Source organism: Camelina sativa, chromosome 4 (genome assembly GCF_030686135.1).
Source record: "Camelina sativa cultivar CO46 ecotype springtype chromosome 4, ASM3068613v1".
NCBI lineage: Eukaryota > Viridiplantae > Streptophyta > Magnoliopsida > Brassicales > Brassicaceae > Camelina > Camelina sativa.
This window is the reverse complement of record NC_141883.1, coordinates 17,154,888-17,181,975: the sequence shown is the minus strand read 5'-3', so window position 1 is coordinate 17,181,975 and position 27,088 is coordinate 17,154,888. Positions and strand designations below refer to the sequence as shown.

Here is a 27,088-nt window from a genome sequence, read left to right as displayed (position 1 = left end):
TGTGACTAAAGTCGGAGAGTCACAGTAGAGTAACAAGTTGCGACTAACTTGTTACTCAATTTGCGACTCTTGTTTTTTGTGACTACCTTGCTACTAAATTTGCGACGATGTCGTCACTACTTTTGCGACTGTTTAGCGTCTAACACCTGAACTAGATACTCTTTTGCGACTGTTTAGCGTCTAACACCTGAATTAGATACTGGTTTGCGACTCCTTAGCAACTCTCGATTTGTTGAATTTGAAATTTCACATTAGAGAAATGTTAACATGTTTCTATACACATTTCCACTTTGAATTGATCAATATCAGTCATATAAACTTTGTCAAAGCTTTCCATTTTAGTATTTAGACACAAAAATTTCATAATATCTAAATCATTGTAAAGAGTATACATGTTATTTCATAAGAAGGTTTGTAATTTTATGAAAATTGCAAAACAAAGATATGAAAACAATATTTAAAGGTCATAAACTATTCCATATACTCTATAAGACAATTATGAGTCCATATTGTTGATTGATATCAATAGAATTGTGCAAAAATGATAGATTCCAAAAATTTGTATTGTGACTAAAGTCGGAGAGTCACAGTAGAGTAACAAGTTGCGACTAACTTGTTACTCAATTTGCGACTCTTGGTTTTTGCGACTACCTTGCTACTAAATTTGCGACGATTTCGCAACTACTTTTGCGACTGTTTAGCGTCTAACACCTGAACTAGATACTCTTTTGCGACTGTTTAGCGTCTAACACCTGAATTAGATACTGGTTTGCGACTCCTTAGCAACTCTCGATTTGTTGAATTTGAAATTTCACATTAGAGAAATGTTAACATGTTTCTATACACATTTCCACTTTGAATTGATCAATATCAGTCATATAAACTTTGTCAAAGCTTTCCATTTTAGTATTTAGACACAAAAAATTCATAATATCTAAATCATTGTAAAGAGTATACATGTTATTTCATAAGAAGGTTTAATTTTATGAAAATTGCAAAACAAAGATATGAAAACAATATTTAAAGGTCATAAACTATTCCATATACTCTATAAGACAATCATGAGTCCATATTGTTGATTGATATCAATAGAATTGTGCAAAAATGATAGATTCCAAAAATTTGTATTGTGACTAAAGTCGGAGAGTCACAATAGAGTAACAAGTTGCGACTAACTTGTTACTCTATTTGCGACTCTTGTTTTTTGCGACTATCTTGCTACTAATTTTGCGACGATGTCGCTACCCTTCTGTGACCATTGTGTTACTCTATTTGACCACTTTATTATTTTTTGCCAAGTTTTAGGCGCGTAATATTCCCCCCTTTTTTTTAGTATGTGTCTCTTTTGCGACCACTTTGCGACTCCTCTTTGTTAATTACTAGGCAAAGAACACAACAAGCTCTCTTCTTTCTCTCTTTCTATTTTCACTAAGTGTCGAAAACCTTTCAACTCTCTCTTCTTTCTCCTCTCGAATCTCTCCTCTTGTCCTCTCAATCGATCAAATCTCTCCTCTTCTTCTCTCAAATCTCTCCTCTTTCTCAACTCTCTCTAATGGCTGGTAGGGGTCGCGGAGGCAAATCCGCTGGAGGTGTTAGGGGTCGCGGAGGCAGATCCGCTGGAGGTGTTAGGGTTTACAATGGTGCGAGGGAACCCAGTTCTGCCGCAGTTAATCAGGCCTCCAATGGTGCGAGGGAACCCAGTTCTGCCGCGGTTAATCACGCCTCGAATGGTGCGACTTCACGCGGAGGTCGAAGTGGTGTCGGAACGTCGTCTCACTCCTCGAATCCATCAGGCTCTCAGTCCGTGACTAATTCATATAGAACTATGCCGTCCCAGTTTCCGCCGAGGACACAACAATCGCCTCCTGCTTCTCAACCACCGCGGGTTGGTTCTCAAGTACCAGTTCTTGCTCCTCAACCACCGCCTCCTGTTCCTCCAATCATACAAGAACAACCAGACCTAAACATGGAAGAGGATTACGAAGAAGAAAACCCTAATCCCAATCCTGCCGAAGAAGAAAACCCTATTCCTAAGCCGGCCGAACAAGACTACCAAGCTTTGTTAGATGTTCTGCTAGCTCTTCCAGGCCGACAACATCTCCCAGTCCTGTCTGTCGATCCCATCCCCGGCGTTGAGACTCTATGGTAATTTCTTTTTGCTCTTAGAGTTAGGTTGAGACTTTGTTTTTGTTTGATTAGGTTTAATGAAAGACTGCTTTGTTTGATTAAGTTAGAGGTTGTGTTTTATTGTTTGGTAGGTTGCGATTGACTGTTTGTTTTGAGATTGAGATTGTTTGTTTTGTTGATTAAGTTGAGATTGATTGTTTCGTTTGATTAAGTTAGAGGTTGTGTTTTATTGTTTGGTAGGTTGCGATTGATTGTTTTGTTTTGAGATTGTTTGTTTTGTTGATTAAGTTAAGATTGAGATTGAGATTGTTTGTTTTGTTTTGAGATTGAGATTGAGATTGTTCTCTTTGCTCTTAGTGGAAGGTTGAGATTGATTGTTTTGTTGATTAAGTTAGAGGTTGTGTTTGATTGTTTCGATAAGACTGATTGTGTTACTTTGTATTGGTTAAGACTGATTGTGTTTGTTTTGTGACAGGTTTAACAGACACAAAGGAAAAATTTCTCGGGTGATCTCTGGAATATTTAGAAGGAAATTTGATGGTCCTTACTACAGCTGGAAGGTTACTCCTAGACCCATTCAAGAGAGATATTTCAGGACATTTGCGGTAATGTCTTATAGCTTTCAAAGTTTTATTATCTCTCATAACTGACTTAGTATCATCACTAACTTAACTCAATTGTAATATGTAGCGGAAGTTCTATTGGGATACTGGGATTACTGAGCTTGTTAGAGAGGGGTTCTTAAAGATAGCCAAGAAGCGAATGAAAGGCATTGTTAGTCAAGCTAAAAGCAGTGGTAAACAACCTGTTTGGATCACCAGTGCAGAACTGTGGGCTGAGATGTGTGATCATTGGAACGAACCTGATGTAATGGAGAGGAGCTCAAATGCCTTGCAGTGCAGAAACTCCGATCGTGGTGGTCTTGGAGTCCACAAACACCTTGCCGGTCAGAAATCATATGTGCAAGTTCATCAAGAAATGGTAATTTAACATTGCTTCCATGATTTTAACACCCTAAACACCTTGCTTCCATGATTATAACACTCTAAACACCTTGTTTCCATGATTTTAACATTTCACAATTTCTTTGTAGGAAGAAGAATTGGGCCGTCCGGTATCATTTGCTGAAGTGTTCATGAAGACACATACTCGAGCTGACGGATCGTTTGTTGATCAAAAAGCTAAACAAGTAGCTGAGACTTATGAGAAAACATTAGAGGAGAGACTGTGTGAAGTGGACGATGATGGTCCAGAAAATTCAGGGAATTCTTCTGAACGTTCAACTCATCGTAATCTCAGCATTGATGAAAAGAATGATATCTTTCTTAAGGTAACTCTTAGTTTCTTTATTTTGATGAGTGTGTATGATTATTCTTAATGGCAACTTTCTTTATTTTGATGAAAGGAATGAGTATTTTCCTTTCTTAATCCATATTTTAGTTTTCTTAATCCGCATGGTTTCTTTATTTGCTGAGCATTTTGATTTCTTAAGACTTGTTTCTAACCTTGATGTTTTTCTTTGTTTTAGTGTACTCAAACAGATGAGAAGGGAAACCTTTTTGGTCTTGGATCTCTTGTTGAGACACTAAGGAAAGGGAAAAGGAAGGAGAGCTATGCAGAATCTTCTCCACCATCACTTCACGAGCTTCATGAACAACTTCGCAAGAAGATAGCTCATCTGGATGCTGAGAATGCCCGACGTGAGCAGGAGCATCAAGAGCTTCTCATCTACGTGAAAGAGAAAGATCCAACATATGATACTATTATTGCTTCCTTGCGACCAAGAGTACCAGCAACAACACCAGCAACAACACCAGCAACCACACCTGAAGACAACATACCACAGCCACCGTGTCAGGTACTCACCAGCCACCAAGTTAGACACAACACCAGCCACCACATCCCCTTTATCCACTTACTAAGTTCTAAACATTGTCTTTGCTAAAAAACATGAATTGCTTGTTTGAGACTTTTTACTTGTTTTTGCTTTAGGATGATCTTTTTGGTTAATACAATGATTATGCTAATCTTTATGTTTAATGAATGATTATGATATCTTTTGTGGTAATTTGGTTTTCAATTTTAATTTATTGTGATTCATTCCAAATTTGATAGATAAAACAGGTTTATTATATGCTAAAATGTCACCAAATTGCGACCAAAATTATTTCTATGAAATTATCAGACTAGTGGCAAAATGGTTACTAATGAACGAGGACTATTTTGCGACGAAAGAAAGGAGTCTGAAAATGGTCAAACAATTTAATCACTAACTTGCGACTGACTTGTAACTACCTTTACGACCGAAGCTTCCTAAAATAAAGAGTCTGTAAAGAGTCACTTATTAGCGACTATATAAGAGCAGTCATAATTCCGTCGTAAAATTGCGACCATTTTGAGACACCTAAATTTTGCGACCACTTTTTAGCGACTATCTGAAGTAGTCGCATAGTAGTCGCAAAGTAGGTTTTTGCGACGATTGTTGGAGTCGCTAAACGCTTGTTTTCTTGTAGTGTATATGCTATATTTGTTTCATTATAGCGTTGGGAAAGTGTTACTAATTGGTTTGTTGCAGCATTTTCTTTTGTTGTAGTATTTTACAATATATTTCATTAATGCTATGATATATGGCTTGTTAGTAGCTTTCAATTGTATGAATACGACCCTGAAACCTGATTTAGCAAACATGTCTCAAACCAACACTACATTACCAACCCAACAATTCATTACAGAATTCAAATTCATCAATCAAGTCTTAGATCAAACAGAAACAGTAATAGAGTAAACCTGATAAGTTTTAACACAATATTACTTTATCCTTTGGCCATGCAATGGATGTCCCAATTGCATCTCCCATACATTCAATTTCAGCCGACTGCCTCCAAACTGCGGCAGCATTCACCTTCACTATGTCAACCCAAACCTTAATTGCATTAGGCCCTAAGGGAAAAAAATGAACAGTCTGGTCTGGGTTGTCTGAAGCCCAACGTCCTTCAGCAACCACCTAGTTCTTTCTGCTAATCTCTATTAACTTGCACTTCTGATTTTCCTTGAAAACATCATTCTACAATATTTACAAAAAAACCATTATATTACAGTTCGAATAACAGAAAAATAAGAGCCAATTTATACCATATGAAAAAGTACCTGAGAATTTTGGAGTGGGGACTGAGGAAGTGGTGGATTTATCTTTACAGGCGCTTTTGGAGTGTTAGAATCTGGAGATGCAGAATTTTTACCATTTGATGCAATTTTAGGACTTGGTGCTTTTATAGATGATGTAGGAGACCTTTGGAAAGTTGATTCTGATGCATCTTCTAAAACACACTTATTGGCAGGCCATGCTACGAATGACTTCACAGAGTCACCAAGGTATCTAATTTGTGGCGTAGGCCTCCACAGGAATGTATCTCCTCCATGTACCACATCGACAAAGACTTTGACTGCATTTGGTCCAAGAGGGATATCATTAACCAACGCTTTTGGTTCATTACACTGCCAACGACCTTCAGCCACAACTCCATCAGTTCTACCAGACGAGTCCAACACTGTTGTTGGGCTCTATCAAATGCAGAAAATAATAAATTCAGAAATCATTTCGCCAACATATTTAGAATAAGAAGTATGGTTTTGTATAAGAAACTTTACCCTAAGAGGAATCTCTTCAGCATAAAATCCCATCTGGTCTATAAGAACACATTTACTTTCAGGCCATGCAATCATTTCACCAACAGCTTGCTCAACATTAAACTTTCTACTGAAGGTCTCCAAAGAAAGGCTTCTGTGTTTATTTCTTTCTCAACCAAAACTTTAACAGCAAGAGGGCCCAAGGGGATGTCATTCACGAAGTCCTCCGGATCAGATGATAAAAGAAGTCCCTCAGCCACATTTTCATCAGTGCCAGACCAGTCAACCAACACACAGTGATGACGTGCTTGCATGTTAACACTCTACAATAATTTTATTGACAAATGTGAGAATTCGTATGAACACAAATAACTAATCTCAAATTAGCTTACTCTGGCTCTTGCAGGAGCTGAGTTTTCACAAACTTCAGGTTCTTGCCTCTGTCACAAATAAAACAAAGTTAGAATAACATATAATAAAACATTGTATGAAGATATTTACAACTATGTGAGTTTAACTAACCTGTCTAATTCTAGCAATCTCGTCTTCCAATTCATGTACTTTGTGAACTAACTGATACTGTTTCTCTTCCATCTCAGCCATAAACTTTTTCTTAACTTGAAAACAAGCTAACTTGGTCTTACTCATGCTTCTACCCATTGCCCTCAGACGACCTGGATTATCAGGTCCTAATAGTTGTGCTAGGTTGTCTTCTAATGGGTTTGTTGAATTTGACGAAGCATCATGATCAACCAGTTGAGCTGCCTTCTTCTGCGTCATTTAGGAAACATACATATGTAGAGAAGGTAATTGAGAACAAATACTAAACGAAAACTCATGTGAGGGAAATTCAATAACTTACAAATTTCTCATCTGCTTGGGTGTTCACTGGGGTTCCGTCCTTTTTGGTACGTGACTTTACCCAGGCCTTAAGCCTAGTCACTTGTGATGGTTCTGAACTCTCTTGTTTCTGGTAAATAAATAACTCAGGTGAATTAACATGGTGGACTTGTATAGAGTTCTTATCATAATAAAGGTAATAGATGTTACCATATATGACAACCCGTCCCGCGGACCAGGGCCAGCTTGGGGTCCGTTTGGGCAGCTAGCGGGGGGCTAGCAGGGTCCACGGACGGTCCGTTGGGGCAGCTAGCGGGGAGGGGGGCTAGTGGGGTCCACGGGATGGGTTTTCATACCATATCTTCAGCCGTCCTGACCATTCCTCTGCGGCTACAAGTGTGAGGTATTTGTTGTCGCCTTCTCTCCTTGTAGGATTCACTAACAACTGCAAAGGCTGAGATGGTTTTGATCTTAACAAATTTACGCCATTATGTTGGTGAAACATTCTTTGGTCGCAGATTCATCCTCTCTTGATTAGTAGATTTACTCCTTATCAATGAGAGAAGTCGTGATTTGGAGGCCCTCCAAAGACATCCCATCTGCCCCATCACAACATTCTTCTGAAACTCTTCATCAACCTCAAACCTTGCCTACATTACATATAATTGTCAGAGTTAATAATCAAAACATAACATATATAAAATATTGACATATGAGAGTGTAAAGAAGAAGGTGACTTGAACAGATTTCCACAGAACAGTTTTGACTTCGTCACTGGTTTTCCTCCAGTCATCAACGGTGACAGGAACATGTTCCCGTACTAATGGACCTAGATAAGATGACAACTTTACTGATCACGGACCAACAGGCTCTCCCATGTCATTAAAGTCAACTCTTTCACGAACATTTGGATCTTTGGCTATGTTCTTCATCTTAGTTGGACCTCTATATTTTTTACGCTTAGGTTGATCTGCAATCTCATTCTCTTGTGACTGTTGAACCTCACCAACAGGCTCTTCCTCTTCAACACCCTCGTTAGGTGGATCTGTAACCTCATTCTGGACCTTGTTAGGTGGATCTGCAGCCTCATTCTGGACCACATTCTCCTCAGCAGCCACTCTTTCTTCATCACCTCCAACTGTCTGAGGATGCACCGTACCCAGATATTCTGGCTCTTCAAGGTCTTTCTTCTGCGACTTCTTCGTATTCTTTGTCTTTCTCTTACCCATCTTAATTCACCTGAAAAAAATAACATAAACATTACTAATATCTCACTAAGGACAAGACAAAAGTACACACAAAGACAAAACTAATCAGACAAGATACATACACAGAACAAGACAAAAATACACACAAAGACGAAACCAATCAGACAAAAAGCAACCAGATTCATATCACAGCACAAAATCATATCACACATATATGCCATCACATTCAGGCCGAGCATTTTGAGAATCTTCTTCTTCATCTAACTGAACATCCATTTGAATAGTTGATGGCAATGGTCCAATATGCGCGTCCCCATCTTCTTCATCTTCCTCACTGTATCTCCGTGAAGGACCTCTTAAGACAACACACCAACCAGATTCATCACTCTCCTTTTAGTAAAATACTTGCTTAGCCTGAGAAGCCAATATGTATGGATCCCTCATAAAAGAAACTTGATTCTGATTCAAGTTAGCTAGTGTGAATCCATCTTCTACTTTTACTCCGTTACCTCTCACTGCCCATTGACACCGGAATAAAGGAACATAGAAGACATTATAATCCAACAGTATAATGTCTACTACTCTCCCATAGTATGAAATCGACACCTTGTGAAGTATCCTTCGCACTCGCTCTACACATTGCTGTTGCTTCATAGAAAACCCCACTGTTTTGACACTGCCTAGAAACTGAAGCAGTGTGAAACCGTTGTCCATTCACTATGTAACTTGTATATGACCTAGCACTTACCCGGGAACCATATGCCAACCATTTGAGTCTTTCGTCATGGTTTTCTGAGTCAACAGGTATCTACATAATATAAATTAAATGAATAATATATTCTTAATAAATCCCATGATCAGTACATAATATTAAGAAAGATTAAGAAATATTTGCCTGTTCTTTTAGCCAAGTTGCAAAATTCTGAGTATGAGTACGCCATAAAATTGTTGCATCGCGTCTGCATCTTGCATTTGAGTTTTGTAGATATTGTAGGTGGAAGCTATTTTAAAATAAGTAAAGGAATCAGTTGAAATTTTTAACAAGTATGTTATACAAATGACCAAATCAGTTATAATTTCACAACTTACTCGACATATTTGTCCACGACAGCCGTATTTTGAATGATAGCAAAATGTGCTATTTTCTTCTCCATATCAGATAGAGTAAATGATGTGGCTGTTGATATTGGACGCCCCTCCAGGATAGAGTTACTCTCATACTCAGTATTCCTATCTTGTTTTTCTTCTACACTTATTGTCTTCTTAAGAAAATCACTATAGAACCTCACACATTCTACAGCTAGATAGGACTCAGCGATACAACCCTCTGGTCTTGATGGGTTTCTAACAAAGTCTTTTAGCACTTTCATATACCTGCATGCATCATGTAGTGACAACCAAGTTAAAATAAAGATGTTTAAAAGATAAACATAGTCTAAAATATAGAATACTAAAACGCAATACCTCTCAAAAGGGTACATCCAACGAAAATGAACTAGGCCACCTAGTCTAGCCTCCCTTCCGAGATGTATGACCAAATGAACCATGATATCAAAGAAGTTTGGTGGAAAATATCTTTCAAACATACACAGAGTTTCGACAACTTCAGTTTCCATTACTGAAATCTGCTCTCTATCAATAACTCGCTGACACAAGTGGTTGAAGAATGAACACAAACGAAAGATTGCAATCCTAGAACCTTTTGGTAGTAAACCTCTAAGTGCAATTGGGAGGAGCTGTTGCATCAACACATGATAATCATGTGACTTGAGACATGTTACCTTACACTCTTCTAATGATATAGCCCTTGATATATTTGAACAATACCCATCAGGCCCCTTGAAGTCAGATAGTCGTTTGCAGAATATATTTTTCTCTGTCTTAGATAAAGACCATGGAGCTGCTGGAAGATAAGTTCTTTTACCTTTGGTACTAGGGTGCAAATCTTTCCTAATACCAAGATGTTCCAGATCTTTACGAGTATGTAAACCATCCTTTTATTTCCCACAATGCAATAATGTTGAGACAATACTGGCAGCCACATTTCGCTCTATATGCATGACATCCAAATTGTGCCTTATAGGCAGTTCCTGAATCATAAAAACAATTCAGTCAAAACCAATACTTAAGAAAATTACTTCAAATTGATTATGAAAAGTACTTAATATAATAGGGTGCAAATAACATACCTCCCAATACGGTAGATTGAAGAATATTGACATTTTCTTCCATCTGGACAACTCTTCTTCGTCTACATCCTCTTCTTCCTCAGAATCACTAGATAAACCCTCACTGTCATGTTCTTCTTCAACACATGGAGTTCTTTTTCTCTTTCTCACAGATTCTTCAAAATTCCCGAAACTATTTTTGTAGTTTCTCAAGATATGGGAAATGTCTTGACCAGATAAAATCCTAGACTTTCTCCCATGTTCTGCGTGTCCATCAAACCAAGCCTTTTTAACCTGATACCTATGTGCTGGTGGAAGACCCTTTCTATGACGCATGTAAACATGCTTCCTACCAAACTTAAGCTACATATTATCTGTGTGTTTACCGCACAAGGGACAACCCATTTTTCCCTTCACTTTGCATCCAGCAAGATTCCCATAGGTAGGAAAATCACTAATGGTCCACAGAAGCATTGCTTTTAGCATAAACACAGATCTACTAAATGCTTCATATGTTGGCTCTCCTTTGTTCCACAAATAGTTTAGATCCTCTATAAGGGGTTCTAAATAGACGTCAATACCGTTACCAAGCTGATGTGGACCAGGAATGAGCAAGGTGAGCATAATATTCTCCTTCTTCATACCTAGGTGTGGAGGCAGATTGTAGTTTACCAACAAGATAGGCCAACAACTATACTGACTATTCTTCATGTTAAAGGGATTAAACCCATCTGTGGATAACCTAAGCCGCAGGTTCCTTTCCTCAGCAGCAAATAGAGGATATTTGTCACTCATTTGAACCCAAGTGACAGAGTCTACAGGGTGTCTGAGTTTCCCATCCTTGCTCTTGTTAGTAGAATGCCACCTTAAGTTTTTGGCCATTTCCTCAGACCTAAACATCCTCTTCAACCTTGGAATTATTGGAAAGTATCTTAAAACTTTCTGTGGGACACCTTTCTTTACTTCACCAGTTTCCTTGTTAACCTTCCACCTTAAAGCATTGCAATGTAGACACCTATCAAGCTTCTTCAACTTCTTTCTGAATAGGCAGCAATCATTGATACGAGCATGTATCTTTTGATAACCCATATCAAAAGACTTCAAAAATTTCTTCACATCGTACAATGAAGTATGTAGCACGTTGTCATCAGGTAACATCTCTGGCAGTGTCTCAAGTAGCTCATTGAAGCTCCTGTCAGACCACCCATTTTGTCTTAAGTCAAAATAATGAGACAATCGCTGATAGCTTACTATGGTTTGCACAATTTTGATATAAAGGTGTTTCTGCGTCTGCTAACTTTGCCAGGAACGCATCTTGTTTCTTGTCCTCTCCCTCTGCAATTTCAGAGAACTCATCCAATCCAGCCAACTCCTTATCTAAATACTCAGCAGCTCTATACAACCCAACAATCTCTTCATTACACTGATTTACTTTGATATCACATTCAGAAACTGAGTAAACTTCTCCATGATGGTACCAATCCTTACGGCACTTGTAGACCTCATCCATACCCCTGGTTACTAGATGATCAACAACATCAACCCCTATGTGACGATCTACATTGCGGCAATCTTTGCAAGGGCAAATTATCAACTGATTGTCATCATTATCTGCACCCGCAGCCCGAACAAAATTCCATGCACCTCTCTCATTAGCAGGATCAAGTCTACAAATGAATGACAAGCAAAACATTTATTAAATACCCCAGGAATCCCAAGACAGTTCGTCGTGTAAAGGCAATTCATCGTCAGATATTGCCTGATTTTCTTTTCCTCATGGAGACTAAGAATGCGGATGCGGTTGTTTTGAAGGCGGTTCAGGGGTTAAGTTTTACTAAGAGCTTTGTGGTGCCCCTCCTGTAACGCCCCTGAACCGTTCTATGACCACGCAGGCCATCAGACAGCCACGGAACGCCACTATGGGAACTGTACCAAGGTGATCCAGTCAAGGGACGAAAGCTGCAGACTTCCCGACCGGTCCTCCCTAGAACAATTCCACCCGCAATCGAGACTACTTATGCTTTGCAACCCTTGCGGCCTGGTGCGTTGTGTTGACCCGGACAAGGCCGAGTACCATTTGCAAACTTGCCATGCTTTTCCCGAAAACCGAATATATTACTTCAATAGTTTATTACATTGAAAATAAATCATTACAGCAATATATAAAGATAGTCGGATAACTTGTCATAAATCGCTTATGAAAATATAGGGTTTTACAAAGAACATAAGAAAACCCTATCCGGTACCCTAATGTTTGCTCCAGCTCTAGACTCACTTAGGCTTCCTGCAAAACAAAAAAATATCATGAGTAATCTAATATTACTCAGTGAGCCTGGGCACCCCTTTCCTAAACAGGATTCTACTTCCCAACCCGACTACCCCAGCAAGCAAATAAAACAAGCAAGGCAAACTAGCAAGCAAGTAATCAAAGTAACGCAACAGAAACAAAGCGGAAGCAACAATAACAACCAGGCAAGAGAAATTAGAACGACACGACTCTACTCGGACGAACTATACTCACTAAACACAGAGAAAGACGATTAGAGGTACAAGGACTGCTTATAGGCATGCTCACTTGGACACAATAGACTCTTAACTCTTACACGACTCGCAAAGACGACTAGATTAAAACAAGAGACGCTTGAAATACCCTAGACTCCTTCACCTATGGGCCCTCGATAATCTGTTCCATTCCACAACACTTCCCATGCTGAAACCACAAAGGTAACCAGCATGAGCCCCCAAAGGTTACATTGTCATGTAACGGTCACGATAGTAGCTAGCTAGTCGTGACATTGTCCCGCGCGAGTGGTCATCGGGAACTCTCGCGAGACAGAACCATATTTGGAACAGAAGATCGACACTCTATTCTAGCTAGGACTCGAGAAACAAATTCAAGAGACTTCGCTAAAATACTTACAACAACTCAAGCAAAAAATCAAGCAAAACAAGCAAGAAATTTCAAGAAAGATAACATGCAACAATCAACAAGCAACGAGGATGATAAGTCAAGCAACTTATGATCATTCTACATGCATGCAACCGATTTATCCAACTTAAGAAAATTAATGCAACAAGTTCTTTTACGCATGCAATCCATTTTAAGCGATTAACCCATTTAAATGCTTTAAGTCCAATTAAGCATGCAACTAACCTCAACCAAATTATGCAATAAAAAAATTGCAAGTAAATTTTACCAATTTACTTCATGCATGCAATCGATTTTATGCAAGAAATATTGCAAGTAAAATCTTCACAATTTAACCATGCATGCAACCTTTTTATCCAAATTTTAAGTATTCCAATTACTTAACATGCACCCAAGTTCATTTTCTTATGGTGATTCCTACCTCAAATTCTATGTGCATTTAAACATGAATCTAGCATGAATCCTACCATATTTCGCATGCATCAAATTAAACTGATTCTAACATGAATCTAGTCTACATGCAACACACAAATGGTGACCGCAAGGATCTAAAGATCCATGCAGCACCGCACACAATTACCGCAGAACTCACCTTGGGGCAACGGATGATGGATGGACTTCACTGTACCGCGGATCAGACACTTTTCTTCTTGCGACCACAGCGCCTCTTCACAGCTACACTTCGTCGACTCCCTTCGACCACAACAAAGCCTCCTCCTTGGCTCAACAACAACCCTCTCGTACCACTCTCTCTTTTCTTTACTTAGAGAGAAAATCGAATTCTTTGAGTGTTTAGGTTTTGCGAAAATGAGAGAAAAATGTCTCAAAGGGGTATTTATAGGCGAGCTCCCCCTCTTCTTCCTCCTTAGTGCGATTCAACACTTGGCAAAAATTATTTTGCATGTGGCGCTTGGATTACACCGCCCAATCCCCTCGCGACATTCCATTTAAAACACCAAAATTTTTTCTGCATGTGTTCATGTAATCTGATTGGTCAGTTTTACAAAGGAACACGATTTTTTGCTTTCTCCGGCAAAACTCGTCCCTTCGTCCGACGCTCTCGACAGTTCTCGATATTTCTCGGTCTCGGTTGGACACCATTGGCTCTCTTGGCAATACTCGGACAGTTCTCTCGGCTCCTCGGGTACTATCGGTCCTTTCGGCAATTTCTCTTGGCTCCTCGGGTACTATCTGCTTAATATGTCTCGGTCGACTCGGGCAGTACGTCTCGGACAACACGACCATCTCTCGGTCCGCTCAAATTTTCTCGAATTCCCTTCGGCGTTCGTCTGGTACGTTCGGTGCACGTACGTCCGGTGCATGTACGTCCGGTACGGTACATGGTACATGGTACCATCGGCCATCTCTCGATCTGTCCAGAATTTCTCGGACATTCCTTCCGTAATTCTTCTACCTTCCTTCCTTGTCTTCCCTTTATGTCCTTTCCAGTCTTTTGGCTAGGGGTTTTTATTTTGAATTTTACCCCTTGGTGAGGGTCATTACATTCTCCCCCCCCTTATAAGAATTCGTCCCCGAATTCTCAAGCCTTCTCCGTCTCTTCTTGTGATGTCGATACTTCATGACATCTACGTCCTCGTCTTGTGGTTACCATCACATTGACACTTTTATCGAAATACTTCTGTATGGTTACACTCCTTACATTTCTCCTTGGCTTTTTCGGTGACATGGTCTACTCCATTCGACACTCGCTCCACTTACACCATCGGCTGATACTTTTGGAAAAGCTTCATCATCTCCAACATCCGTCTAGTTCTCCACACTTGAACTTCTTTTGGTACTAAGGTTGCTTCCTTGATGTACTACGACATGTCTACTCCTTTAGACTCCTTAGCTCAATGCTTCTATTTCTTCAGCTTTTTCTTGACTCTTCTCTTTTCCTTTAACTTATAGCCTGGTTCACTCCACCATCTTGATATGCTCATCATACGACTTGCTCTTTTTTTTTTTTTTTTTTTTTTTTTTTTTTTTTTTTACTTCTCCGATTCCTTTAGCTTCGCGCTCCTTAGGATTTCAACTACTTCAACTTCATTGTTTGTCTCCATTTGCGAATTTTTCTTCTTCAACTCCCATATTACCACCAACTCCTCGCCACACTTGATTTAATAAAACTTTACTGGCTTCAAAACATGGTCTGCATCTTATCCTTCCTTGGTCAACTTTTTATCTCGCCCAACTTCTTCTAAGTCTGTTACTTATGAGGTTCGGTTTAATAACTTCACCCATCTCTTGCCGCTTAGCATAATAATGCTTCTTCTCCGCCGTTAATTATTTTCTTGCACCCTCTAGTCTATTTATAGACAGTTTCGTCTTCTCCGCGTTATCTTCTTGCATCCTCTTTTGCACTTAATTCTTGGATCACACATTACTCCCTTGATTATACTTGGTTTGACCTTCTCAAGTTGTTTTGCCATTTCGATCGATTTGCGTCGCTCTTTTGCTCTTTTGATTTCTTTGAATCTGCCTCATCCTCCTCCATCATTTTTCTCTTCTCCTTCTTTTTGCTTTTTAACTGAATTGGTTGCCCTTTCCTGGTTGAACTCTCTTGAACTTTTCTTGATCTTCTTCTCTTTTTGTCTGATCGCGCTTTGTGGTGACTTACGTGAATCCTCATCAATCGTGTTGAAGCAATGCAAGCTAATTATGCAATTAACTATGCAACCTATAAAACTCAAGCAACAATCAAAGCAAGCATTTTAAACAAGCAAAGGTTAGCAAGCAGTTTTAACAACACAACAACACGGCCGGTACTTCAAGGGTTTGGATCCTAGACAAACACAACAGAAGGTTAGGTCTAGAAACCTACAACACAAGGAAAAACTATCCAACCCTTACACACAGATTCAAAAGGAACACTTCCCTTACTCCCAACCATCTATTGGTTCCTGCGCCTAGTACACTCTTCACAAGTGCACACACACGCCCTAGCCGGTTCATCAGGTAACGGTTCAGCGGGAGACTCGGTTGAGGTAGAGGCGACAGACAATGAGGTTCCAGCTTGATTCATCGGGTCTTCTTCATCTCGAATAGCTCGGTCTAACGGGTTCCCCGTATGCACAAGTTGGCTTGATGGGTTCAATCCTTCTTGCACAACTCGGTCCGGACAGCTAGGAGGGAAATGCGCACTTCTTCCACACTCGGTACAACGGCTAGGTTCTCAAAACAATGGACGATCTGGTCTCACTCTCTAACAATGATTGTTTAAGTGCCCCGGCATCCCACAAGTATCACAAGGCCTCCAATGCCTCATATATTCTGGATTCGGACAGCGATAGGTAAAATGCCCTCGCATTCCACACGAATCACATTCTGCATTCTCGGGTGACAGCATGTGTCTAAGTGACGTCCTCCAACAGTTTCTGGTCTAGTGTCCAAATCCCTCGCACAGCTCACAATAAGGTTGATTCCTCATGTGGACTTGGTTCGGATACACAATTCTCTTCCGGGCAGTGGCTCTTATTCTTATCCTGCCTCTTGGTTGCGTAGTCACAGACTGTGCTTCCTGCTGCATCTCCTTATAAGACGTCCTTGGCCTCTTTGAACTGCTCTCTCCTTCCTCAAACCTTACATGACTTCGGTTTAATCTTCTTAACTCAGACATCCTCTCCCATTCTAAGTCTCTTGGTTCTTCCTCTTGATCATCTAACACCATCTCCAACGGTATGGCTCGTATAGGACTGTTGTGTCTCGGCACAATTTGGTCTGGTACTACTTGGTCTGGCATTACTCGATCTGGTCCACCTTGGTTTCTCACATCTCGGCTTGAACTAGCCCTTGTCTCACATCTTCTCTAGGCTCCACACTCGCGACAGCTTCTTGGTCTTGATCTCTTGGCATTATGTCTTGGTCACTTCTTGATTCCACCACCAAAGCTGGTATCCCCTCGTCATCACTTGACAAAATTTTGATGACCTCCACAAACATTTCCCTTCTCATCGTCGACTCCTCCGACTTAGAGTCTCCGTCATCTGGATTCCTTTGCCTCTCGGCCTCCGGTACTATAGGTTCACCCTCAACTCCATCCACTCTCTCCGGTGAGTGTAACTCGTTCAACCTTCGAAGAATTTCTGCGATCGTCTCTGCTTTTTCCTCCACTGGTTGTCCCGTTCTGGTACCTCCGATCTCGGGTGTCACTCCGTTCCCACTAGCAGCAACTTCTTCTCCTGGTGAATGCATTTCCGTCAAGAAGTTCAGAATCTTCTCGACTGCCTCCGGGTACTCTCTCATATAGTCCTCTGGATTAACCTCTTCATAATGATCCTCCACAAGTTCTAAGAGCAACTTCTGTAACTTATCGGCGAGCTCCACCTCCGCCTCTCCATGATCTCCAACTGGATTGGTCTAAAAATTTCCTTGTGCGTCCATCCTAACTTGGATACGACTCGGCTCACCAACCTCCAATACAACCGTCTGCTCATCCTGATCCACTTCTACCTCCTCCGTTTCGTCTAGACACTCAGATGGATCGGTCTCAATGGACATACTGTCCCCTTCTCCGATCAATCGCCAATCCACACTCCAAGTGTTTCGATCTATTGGTTCATGACTACTCTCTGACTCCGTCGACAAATATCCATTGTGATGATTACAACCCTCATGTCTTGGCCCCTAATCTCCTGAACCATCCCCGCAACCTGAATCACCTGAAGACATTTAAACCCACAAGAAACAAGGTGAGATGCTTAGTCCATTCTAAGGTTCAACTTAAAACTAGACAAGCAAACAACCGGATAAAATTTTGTGTTTTTGTGACACATTTACTCGATAAAATTTTGAAATGCACAAGTGCTCGCGGGTTCGAAAACACCGCTCTGATACCACCATTGTAATGCCCCTGAACCGTTCTATGATCACGCAGGCCATCGGACAGCCACGGAACGCCAGTATGGGAACTGTACCAAGGTGATCCAGTCGAGGGATGGAAGCTGCAGACTTCCCGACCGGTCCTCCCTAGCACAATTCCACCCGCAACCGAGACTACTTAGGCTTTGCAACCCTTGCGGCCTGGTGCGTTGTGTTGACCCGGACAAGGCCGAGTACCATTTGCAAACTTGCCATGCTTTTCCCGAAAACCGAATATATTACTTCAATAGTTTATAACATTGAAAATAAATCATTACAGCAATATATAAAGATAGTCGGATAACTTGTCATAAATCGCTTATGAAAATATAGGGTTTTACAAAGAACACAAGAAAACCCTATCCGGTACCCTAATGTTTGCTCCAGCTCTAGACTCACTTAGGCTTCCTGCAAAAGAAAAAAATATCATGAGTAATCTAATATTACTCAGTGAGCCTGGGCACCCCTTTCCTAAACAGGATTCTACTTCCCAACCCGACTACCCCAGCAAGCAAATAAAACAAGCAAGGCAAACTAGCAAGCAAGTAATCAAAACAACGCAACAGAAACAAAGCGGAAGCAACACAAACAGGCGAGAGAAATTAGAACGACACGACTCTACTCGGACGAACTATACTCGCTAAACACAGAGAAAGACGACTAGAGGTACAAGGACTGCTTATAGGCGCTTGAAATACCCTAGACTCCTTCACCTATGGGCCCTCGATAATCTGTACCATTCCACAACACTCCCCATGCTGAAACCACAAAGGTAACCAGCATGAGCCCCCAAAGGTTACATCGTCATGTAACGTTCACGCTAGTAGCTAGCTAGCCGTGACATTTTCCCGCGCGAGTGGTCATCGGGAACTCTCGCGAGACAGAACCATATTTGGAACAGAAGATCGACACTCTATTCTAGCTAGGACTCGAGAAACAAATTCAAGAGACTTCGTTAAAATACTTACAACAACTCAAGCAAGAAATCAAGCAAAACAAGCAAGAAATTTCAAGCAAGATAACATGCAACAATCAACAAGCAACGAGGATGATAAGTCAAGCAACTTATGATCATTCTACATGCATGCAACCGATTTATCCAATTTAAGCAAATTAATGCAACAAGTTCTTTTACGCATGCAATCCATTTTAAGCGATTTAACCTATTTAAATCCTTTAAGTACAATTAAGCATGCAACTAACCTCAACCAAATTATGCAATAAAAAAATTGCAAGTAAATTTTACCAATTTACTTCATGCATGCAATCGATTTTATGCTATTGCAAGTAAAATCTTCACAATTTAACCATGCATGCAACCTTTTTATCCAAATTTTATGTACTCCAATTACTTAACATGCACCCAAGTTCATTTTCTTATGGTGATTCCTAGCTCAAATTCTATGTGCATTTAAACATGAATCTAGCATGAATCCTACCATATTTCGCATGCATCAAATTAAACCGATTCTAACATGAATCTAGTCTACATGCAACACGCAAATGGTGACCGCAAGGATCTAAAGATCTATGCAGCACCGCACACAATTACCGCAGAACTCACCTTGGGGCAACGGATGATGGATAGACTTCACTGCACCGCGGATTAGACACTTTTCTTCTTGCGACCACAACGCCTCTTCACAGCTACACTTCGTCGACTCCCTTCGACCGCAACAAAGCCTCCTCCTTGGCTCAACAACAACCCTCTCGCACCACTCTCTCTTTTCTTTACTTAGAGAGAAAATCGAATTCTTTGAGTGTTTAGGTTTTGCGAAAATGAGAGAAAAATGTCTCAAAGGGGTATTTATAGGCGAGCTCCCCCTCTTCTTCCTCCCTAGTGCGATTCAACACTTGGCAAAAGTTCTTTTGCATGTGGCGCGTGGATTACACCGCCCAATCCCCTCGCGACATTCCATTTAAAACACCAAAATTCTTTTTGCATGTGTGCATGTAATCTGATTGGTCAGTTTTACAAAGGCACACGATTTCTTGCTTTCTCTGGCAAAACTTGTCCCTTCGTCCGACGCTCTCGACAGTTCTCGATATTTCTCGGTCTCGCTCGGACACCATCGGCTCTCTCGGCAATACTCGGACAGTTCTCTCGGCTCCTCGGGTACTATCGGTCCTTTCGGCAATTTCTCTCGGCTCCTCGGGTACTATCCGCTTAATACGTCTCGGTCGACTAGGGCAGTACGTCTCGGACAACACGGCCATCTCTCGGTCCGCTCAAATTTTCTCGAATTCCCTTCGGCGTTCGTCTGGTACGTCCGGTGCACGTACGTCCGGTACGGTACATGGTACATGGTACCATCGGCCATCTCTCGATCTGTAATTCTTCTACCTTCCTTCCTTGCCTTCCCTTTATGTCCTTTCCAGTCCTTTGGCCAGGGGTTTTTATTTTGAATTTTACCCCTTGGTGAGGGTCATTACACCCCCCCCCCCCCCCCCATGGTCAAGGTGGAGGGGGTTTGGCACTCTTCTGGAATCAAGAGCAGAAGGTGGAAATTTTAGGTTCTTGTAATAATTTTATCGACACCAAGGTGACGTTGGCGGGTAAGGTGTTTTTCGTTGGCGGGTATGGTCAAGTTTAAAGGAGGTTGTGACGACGAGGGTTGGACCATGGTTCCTCTCGGGAGATTTTAATGATGTGGTGGATAATTCAGAGAAGGAGGGTGGACCACCCAGGTCTGAATGGTCTTTTATGGAGTTTAGGTCTTTTCTATCGGAATGTGACCTGTATGATATTCGCCATTTTGGTGATCCTCTCTCTTGGAGAGGTGTAAGAGGAGACCATGTAGTAAGATGCCGATTAGATTGAGCGCTGGGGAATAGTGAATTGGCTGAATGCTTCCCAAAAGGAAGCTACAAATACTTGCCTTTTGAAGTTTCTGATCATAGACCATTGGTTATCTATTTTGAGCTGGAAAAGAAGAGAAACACATGCTAGTTCTGATATGACAGGAGGTTGAAGACTAATGAGGATGTCAAGACACTGATTGCAAAGGTCTGGTTAGAAGATGAAGCTTGTTCGGTCCAGACCCGGATCTCAAAAGTTAGACAGGCCCTGGTACGATGGAATAAAGAGAATTATCGGAATAGTCAACTGGCTATCGAGCAGCTTCAAAAGGGTCTCGAGCAGGCTATGGTAAGCCCTGTTAATGATGCAGTTCGCTTAGCAAAGATTAACACTGAGCTGGATGAAGCATATAGGGCGGAGGAGAGTTTCTGGAAGCAGCGAAGTAGACAGCTTTGGATTTGCCTTGGAGATCGAAACTCAGGGTATTTTCATGCGGTAACAAAAGGAAATAAAGCCATTAACAAGTTCTCGGTTATCGAAAATGATGCAGGAGAAGTCTTCTTTGAGGAAGATCAGATTGTGGAAGTTATCTCCTCCTATTTTAACAATCTGTTTGGGAATTTGGGTGAAGATAGGTTGGGGATGAAGGAGATAGTTGATGAAGCCTTATCTCCCTGTATATCTGAGGATGTAAATCAAAAACTGATTGTAGAGCCAACTCCGAAGGAAATAAAGGCAGCAGTGTTTGACATACATCCGATAAAGTCCCAGGCCTTGATGGGTTCTCGGCTTGTTTATTCCAGTCTAAATGGCAAGCTATAGGTTCTGCCATTGTCAAGGAGATTCAAGGTTTCTTCCGGTCAGGAGTTATGCCAAGAAAGTGAAACGAAACTCACATCCGACTCATACCGAAAAGACAAGGTCCAAGAACTGTTGCAGATTATAGACCAATCGCATTGTGTAATGTGTATTACAAGGTCATCTCCAAAGTACTGGCAAAGTGACTACAACCCCTGCTGGATATTCTTATTTCTGAGAATCAGTCAGCTTTTGTACCAGGAAGAGCGATCTCTGATAATGTTCTAATAACCCATGAGATCCTCCATTTCCTGAAGAACTCGGAGGCAAGGAAGTATGTTTCTATGGCGGTGAAGACTGATATGAGCAAGGCCTACGATAGGGTTGAGTGGAGTTTCGTAGAAGCAGTTTTCCAGAGGTTAGGCATCCATCCAAAGTGGGTGGGCTGGATTATGCAGTGTATTTCCACTGTATCCTATGTTTTTCTCGTTAATGATTCTCCCAAAGGTTGTGTACTTCCAGTCAGAGGGATTAGACAAGGCGATCCTTTATCACCGTATATTTTCATATTGTGCAGTGAGGTGCTATCAGGGTTATGTAGAAAAGCTCAAGCGAACGGTCAGATGAAAGGAATCTGTGTGGCCAAAGGATGTCCCAGAATTAATCATCTCCTTTTCGCGGATGATACCATGTTTTTCTGCAAGGCTAGTGAGAAATCCTGCAACAACTTGAAGAGGTTACTCAAGACGTATGAAACTGCCTCTGGTCAAAAGATAAATGAAGCCAAGTCTTCTATCTCGTTCTCCAAACGAACCTCTGAGGAGCAAAATCAAAAGGCGATGAGTATCTTGGGGATAACAAAAGAGGGAGGAGTCGGTAAGTATCTGGGACTACCCGAGCATTTTGGAAGGAAAAAGAAAGACATTTTCTCCTCAATTGTGGATAGAATTCATCAAAGAGCTATCTCTTGGTCGTCAAAACTACTCTCTGAAGCCGGAAAGCTCACAATGCTGAAGAGTGTGTTAGTTGCGATGCCAACCTATTCAATATCATGTTTCCAACTCCCGGTGTCCCTGTGTAATCGAATTCAGTCAGTTTTGACACGGTTCTGGTGGGATAGTAAAGCTGAGAAAAAAGGGATGTCGTGGATATCCTGGGAGAAGATGACCTGTAATAAGAAAGAGGGTGGTCTAGGGTTCCGTCATATGCAGAGCTTCAAGGCAGCCCTCTTGGGCAAACTGAGTTGGTGGATCTTCGAGAACCCATCAAGTCTTTTGGCCAGAACATTGCTAGGTAAGTATTGCATTGAGCAAAATTTCTTAGATGTTACTTGCCAAGCATCAACCTCGCATGGTTGGAGGAGTGTGTTGGTGGGTAGAGATCTCTTGAAGAAAAATCTGGGATGGGTAGTTGGTGATGGTGCCTCTATTAGAGTTTGGGATGAGTCATGGCTCTCGAATTCACGACACACCAGGCTTGTTGGACCCGCCACACTGGAATCAAAGGATTTATTGGTCAAATATTTGTTTGAACAAGATTCGTGGGAGTGGGATAGTTCAAAAATTGGGATACTTCTCCCTGCTTGGAAAGATCTGATCCTCTGTATCAAACCGAGTCAACTAGGAGCAAAGGATAAACGAGTTTGATTGGGGACTCCATCAGGCAGCTATTCAACCAAATCAGGTTATTTTGTGGCAAGGGAAGCGGAAGTGGTATTACTAGGAAACCACTTGGATTCAGTTGACTGGAATGCAGAGGTGTGGTCCGTGCGTACAGCCCCTAAGATTAAACTGTTCCTCTGGAGAGTGCTACATGGGGCTTTGGCAGTCAAACAACGCCTTGCTGAAAGACATATAGATGTCGATGTTTCTTGTAACAAGTGTGGGGCAGTGGAGTCTATCCTCCACCTACCGTTTCTCTACCCGTATGCACAGGAGGTCTGGATTCATGCTCCACTCAAACAGGTACTTCCCTGTAACTTAGTGGGATAGGTAAGAGTGGGCTTGATCATGGTCAACAACTTACCTCGTCTCCCACCTATTGGTTTAGCCACGAGCCCTCTTGGTCCTTGGGTCTGCTGGAACCTCTGGAAAGCAAGAAAAAAATGGGTATATGACGACTGCAATTTCAGTGCACGGGAGATTATGCTGAAATCAATAGTGGATGCGAAAGAATGGGTGGCAGCACAAAGAGCTCCTTCCTATGCCCCACCTCTCCAAAGTTTAAAGAGTGGGGATAGAGTAAGTAGAGTTGTTGGGAGGATGATGTCTTGTACATCGGATGCTGCTTGGCGTGCGGATTTACGGGTCGCGGGGCTTGGCTGGACTTGTTATGTCTCTTCGTCTGGGATTCTTACTCAGCATTCGGCTATTTGCGAAAATGTTTCTTCAGCTCTAATTGCAGAAGGACTGGCGTGTAGAGCTGCAATTCAGGATGCAATCAGAATCGGAGTGGAGCACTTCTACTTGGAATCAGATTGTCTACAATTGGTTGGAGTAATCAACTCTCGATCGATTCTTTTGGAGTTACATGGTATTTTGTCCGATATCTTTATTGGTGCGGCAATGTTTACTACTTTCTCGTGTAAATTTATTCCGAGAGCAGCAAATGGTTTAGCTGACACTCTCGCAAAACGATGCCTAAGCTTGTACGCGGTTACCATTATTTAGTGAATGAAATCTTTGGTGAACAAAAAAAAAAACAAAGGAGAAAATTTTACCAAGAAAAACAAAGCTAGTCGAAATTATTTTGTTTGGTGAAACAAAGTTTTTTTTTAATATAATAAGATTACAATTATCTTATGCATCGTTTCATCAAGCTTGAAAGCTATGATTTCTAATTGTTAAAATTGACCCCTTGTCACAATCTGATGAGTTACTAACTTTGATATGTGATTTCTGATCGTTAAAATGGATACGTATTACTATCTGATAAGTTACTAACTTGGATATTTAATCGTTAAAACTGACACATGTCACGATCTGGTGAGTTTTTAACTTTGATCTATGATCGTTAAAACTAACACTTGTCACGATCTGGTGAGTTACTAACTTTAAGAACCAAGCTTTATATAATAAGATATATATATATATATATATATATATATATATATATATATACAATCAATGAAAAAAAACAATATAGATTGTCTACCAAATAACTTTGTACAATTTTTAAATATTAGAAACAATATCATAGTAATAGTAATGACCACAAAACAAAAAAAAAATTGTGCATACCCTAAACAATGAGTGAGAACAAGAAAAAAAGTGTGTATCCTATGTTGCATGAAAACTCTTTTTGAGATTTGTTTCTCGTTTTAGAAGCGTTTCGGAATTCGTGGAAACATGGAAACAAAATAGGTAACATGATTTCTAGAAATTTATGTTTGGAAACACGATGGAAACTCTATTTCTATTTTGGAATCACGACGGAAACTTCTTTTTTAGTTTGGAAATATAACGCCCTGACTGTCATCTCTTAGTGAGCCCAATGTCCACTCCTAGTACATATGACCACTTTCCTAAATAGACCTCACGTCCCCTCTCGATTTGTGGGCCCACCCATATCCCACGGCCGGTTTGTTACGTCCGAGAGGCTTTAAATACTTGTTTACCGATCCTACAAATCACCTCATGATATTTTCATGTGTTTTGTCCTCATTCACACGGTTTCGACAATCAATTAGTGGAAGATCACTCATCGTGAAACTACTCCAGCATAAAAACGCTTCATCTAGAGTTCTTTCAAGACCCTTGATCGAAAAAATAAGTGCACTTTAGTGTATAGGTGGCCAAATTAAATCTTTTAAACCTCTCTGCAAACCGAGATGTAACAGAAAAATTAATAATTAAATTCACTCTGGAGTTCTCTCAAGACCCTTGATCGAAAAGATAAGTGTACTTTAGTGATATAGGTGGCCAAATCAAATCTTTTAAACCTCTCTGCAAACCGGGATGTAACAGAAAAATCAATAATTAAATAGTTTTAAAAATATAAAAATTTATTGTACATAGAAATATATAATATTATTGGTGTTTTAATTCAACTATTTAATATTTATGTTTGAATATTTGTTGTTTCAAATATTCTATTTGATATTGTTTCTATGTATGGTGTTTTATCATATATATATACAATGTATGTATATATATGTGTATATATATTTATATGTTTCCAAAACGTTTACATATCCTAATTTTAGAAAAAAAAAATCCTATTTTCTAAACATTCGCTTCTGCGTATCTGTTTCCGTTTCGATGCACCCTGTGTGCATCAATTTCCCAAAATACGAAAGAAACTAATAATGATTGGTGCACTTTCTTTAACAACAAAAAAAAGAAAAACACTTGGTCTAATGTTGGAGAAATGGTTGATGCCAATTACGGTCTTACTGGATATAAGTGTAAAATATTTTTGAAGTAATTTCATTTGAAAATATCAAAGAAAAAGTTACATTATTTTACCAGAAATTCATGATTGACATTTAATTTTCTATATGTGTTTCACTTTTCTTATTATACATACAGATGAACAAGCGTCATTTAATTACTGTTTTATATTAACCGTAACTCATACTATTTATATTTGTAATTATAAAAAGACTATTGTTATTTTTGTGGTTTGTTAGCCAGTAATTTAATGATTACGTCATAAGCACGACTAATTATCCGTTGAGTATTTGTTTTAAAATGTACCATACTTAAGATTTCATTAATTACCACAAGTAAATTGTAAAATATATTGTGGTTAAATATATATATATATATATATATATATATATTTTGTCTACACAAAATTAGTTCAAACGAGTCAATGAGAGAGAAAATTCTTTACATACATAACATTATGCGGAGATGTGCGCATGATGTGCCAAACAATCTGCTTTTACATTTGCATTTTTAGGAATAAAAAACAAAAGCAAAGAAGAAAATTTCTCTCTGTCCATTTTGATATCCTCGAGGTATGTCAAGAACGCTATCCAGTCATGTGGCGAAGACACCATCTTCACCAAGTCTGAGCAGTCTAAGTAGAACGCCACGTCACGGTAGTCATGTCCGATCATACACCGCATAGCCCCAATGAAAGCTTCAACTTCGGCATGTAAAGGGAAAAGGCGCGGCGTCAGATCATGAAACTAGGTATAGAACTATCCTGCGCCTTCAAACGAATCACCAGCTTTCCAAGATCCATCAACGAAACAGCAGTAGCCTAAAAAACAAGTGGGAAGTGAAGCTGCAGCCACCCTCATCCGAGAGTTGGGGTCAATTGGGTGGGTTGTGGAAGCCTCATCCTCACCCTCCTCCTGAGCCTGCTGCCATATCAACGCCTTGCCTTCCGCTACCCAAATCACCTCCTTTGGCCGCTCATCTTCATTTTCGAAAACTAGTGCATTTCTCGCTTTCCATATATACCACAAAATCCACGGAAAGACCGACATGTGGGAAGCCGGACTCTTAGTGTCCAAAAAATGATCTACAATGGCATACACGGACTCTATCGGAAAGGAGTGTGGTCCCACCGGTACCTGTGATAACGCCCAAATATGACGAGTCGGTGGACAAAGAAACAAGGCATGATTGACTGTTTTCTCATCGACACTGCAACGAACACAACCCAAATCATAAGCAATACCACGCCGACGCAAATTTGACGAAACCGAAATGCACCCTCACAATACCTACTCCATAAAGTGTTTAAATAATCATTATTCAAGATCCATTTTAAATAT

General features: G+C 40.4%; 2 protein-coding genes and 3 pseudogenes across 2 annotated transcripts; 2 read left to right on the top strand and 3 right to left on the bottom strand.

Moving 5' to 3' along the window:
• The first annotated feature begins 1,552 nt into the window (after positions 1 to 1,552).
• LOC147945872 (uncharacterized) lies at positions 1,553 to 4,072 on the top strand. The gene is made up of 6 exons (XM_087509395.1): positions 1,553 to 1,930; positions 2,036 to 2,145; positions 2,603 to 2,732; positions 2,818 to 3,108; positions 3,221 to 3,457; positions 3,656 to 4,072. Exons 1-6 carry the CDS (start codon positions 1,553 to 1,555, stop codon positions 4,070 to 4,072), a joined length of 1,563 nt encoding a protein of 520 aa, XP_087365521.1.
• A 1,774-nt stretch (positions 4,073 to 5,846) lies between these two features.
• Positions 5,847 to 7,610, bottom strand: LOC147945871 (uncharacterized; annotated as a pseudogene).
• A 396-nt stretch (positions 7,611 to 8,006) lies between these two features.
• On the bottom strand, positions 8,007 to 8,956 carry LOC147945870 (uncharacterized; annotated as a pseudogene).
• A 954-nt stretch (positions 8,957 to 9,910) lies between these two features.
• On the bottom strand, positions 9,911 to 16,641 carry LOC147945869 (uncharacterized; annotated as a pseudogene).
• A 6,725-nt stretch (positions 16,642 to 23,366) lies between these two features.
• LOC147945868 (uncharacterized) lies at positions 23,367 to 24,026 on the top strand. Its single transcript, XM_087509394.1, has one exon. It carries the CDS (start codon positions 23,367 to 23,369, stop codon positions 24,024 to 24,026), a length of 660 nt encoding a protein of 219 aa, XP_087365520.1.
• Positions 24,027 to 27,088: the final 3,062 nt, after the last annotated feature.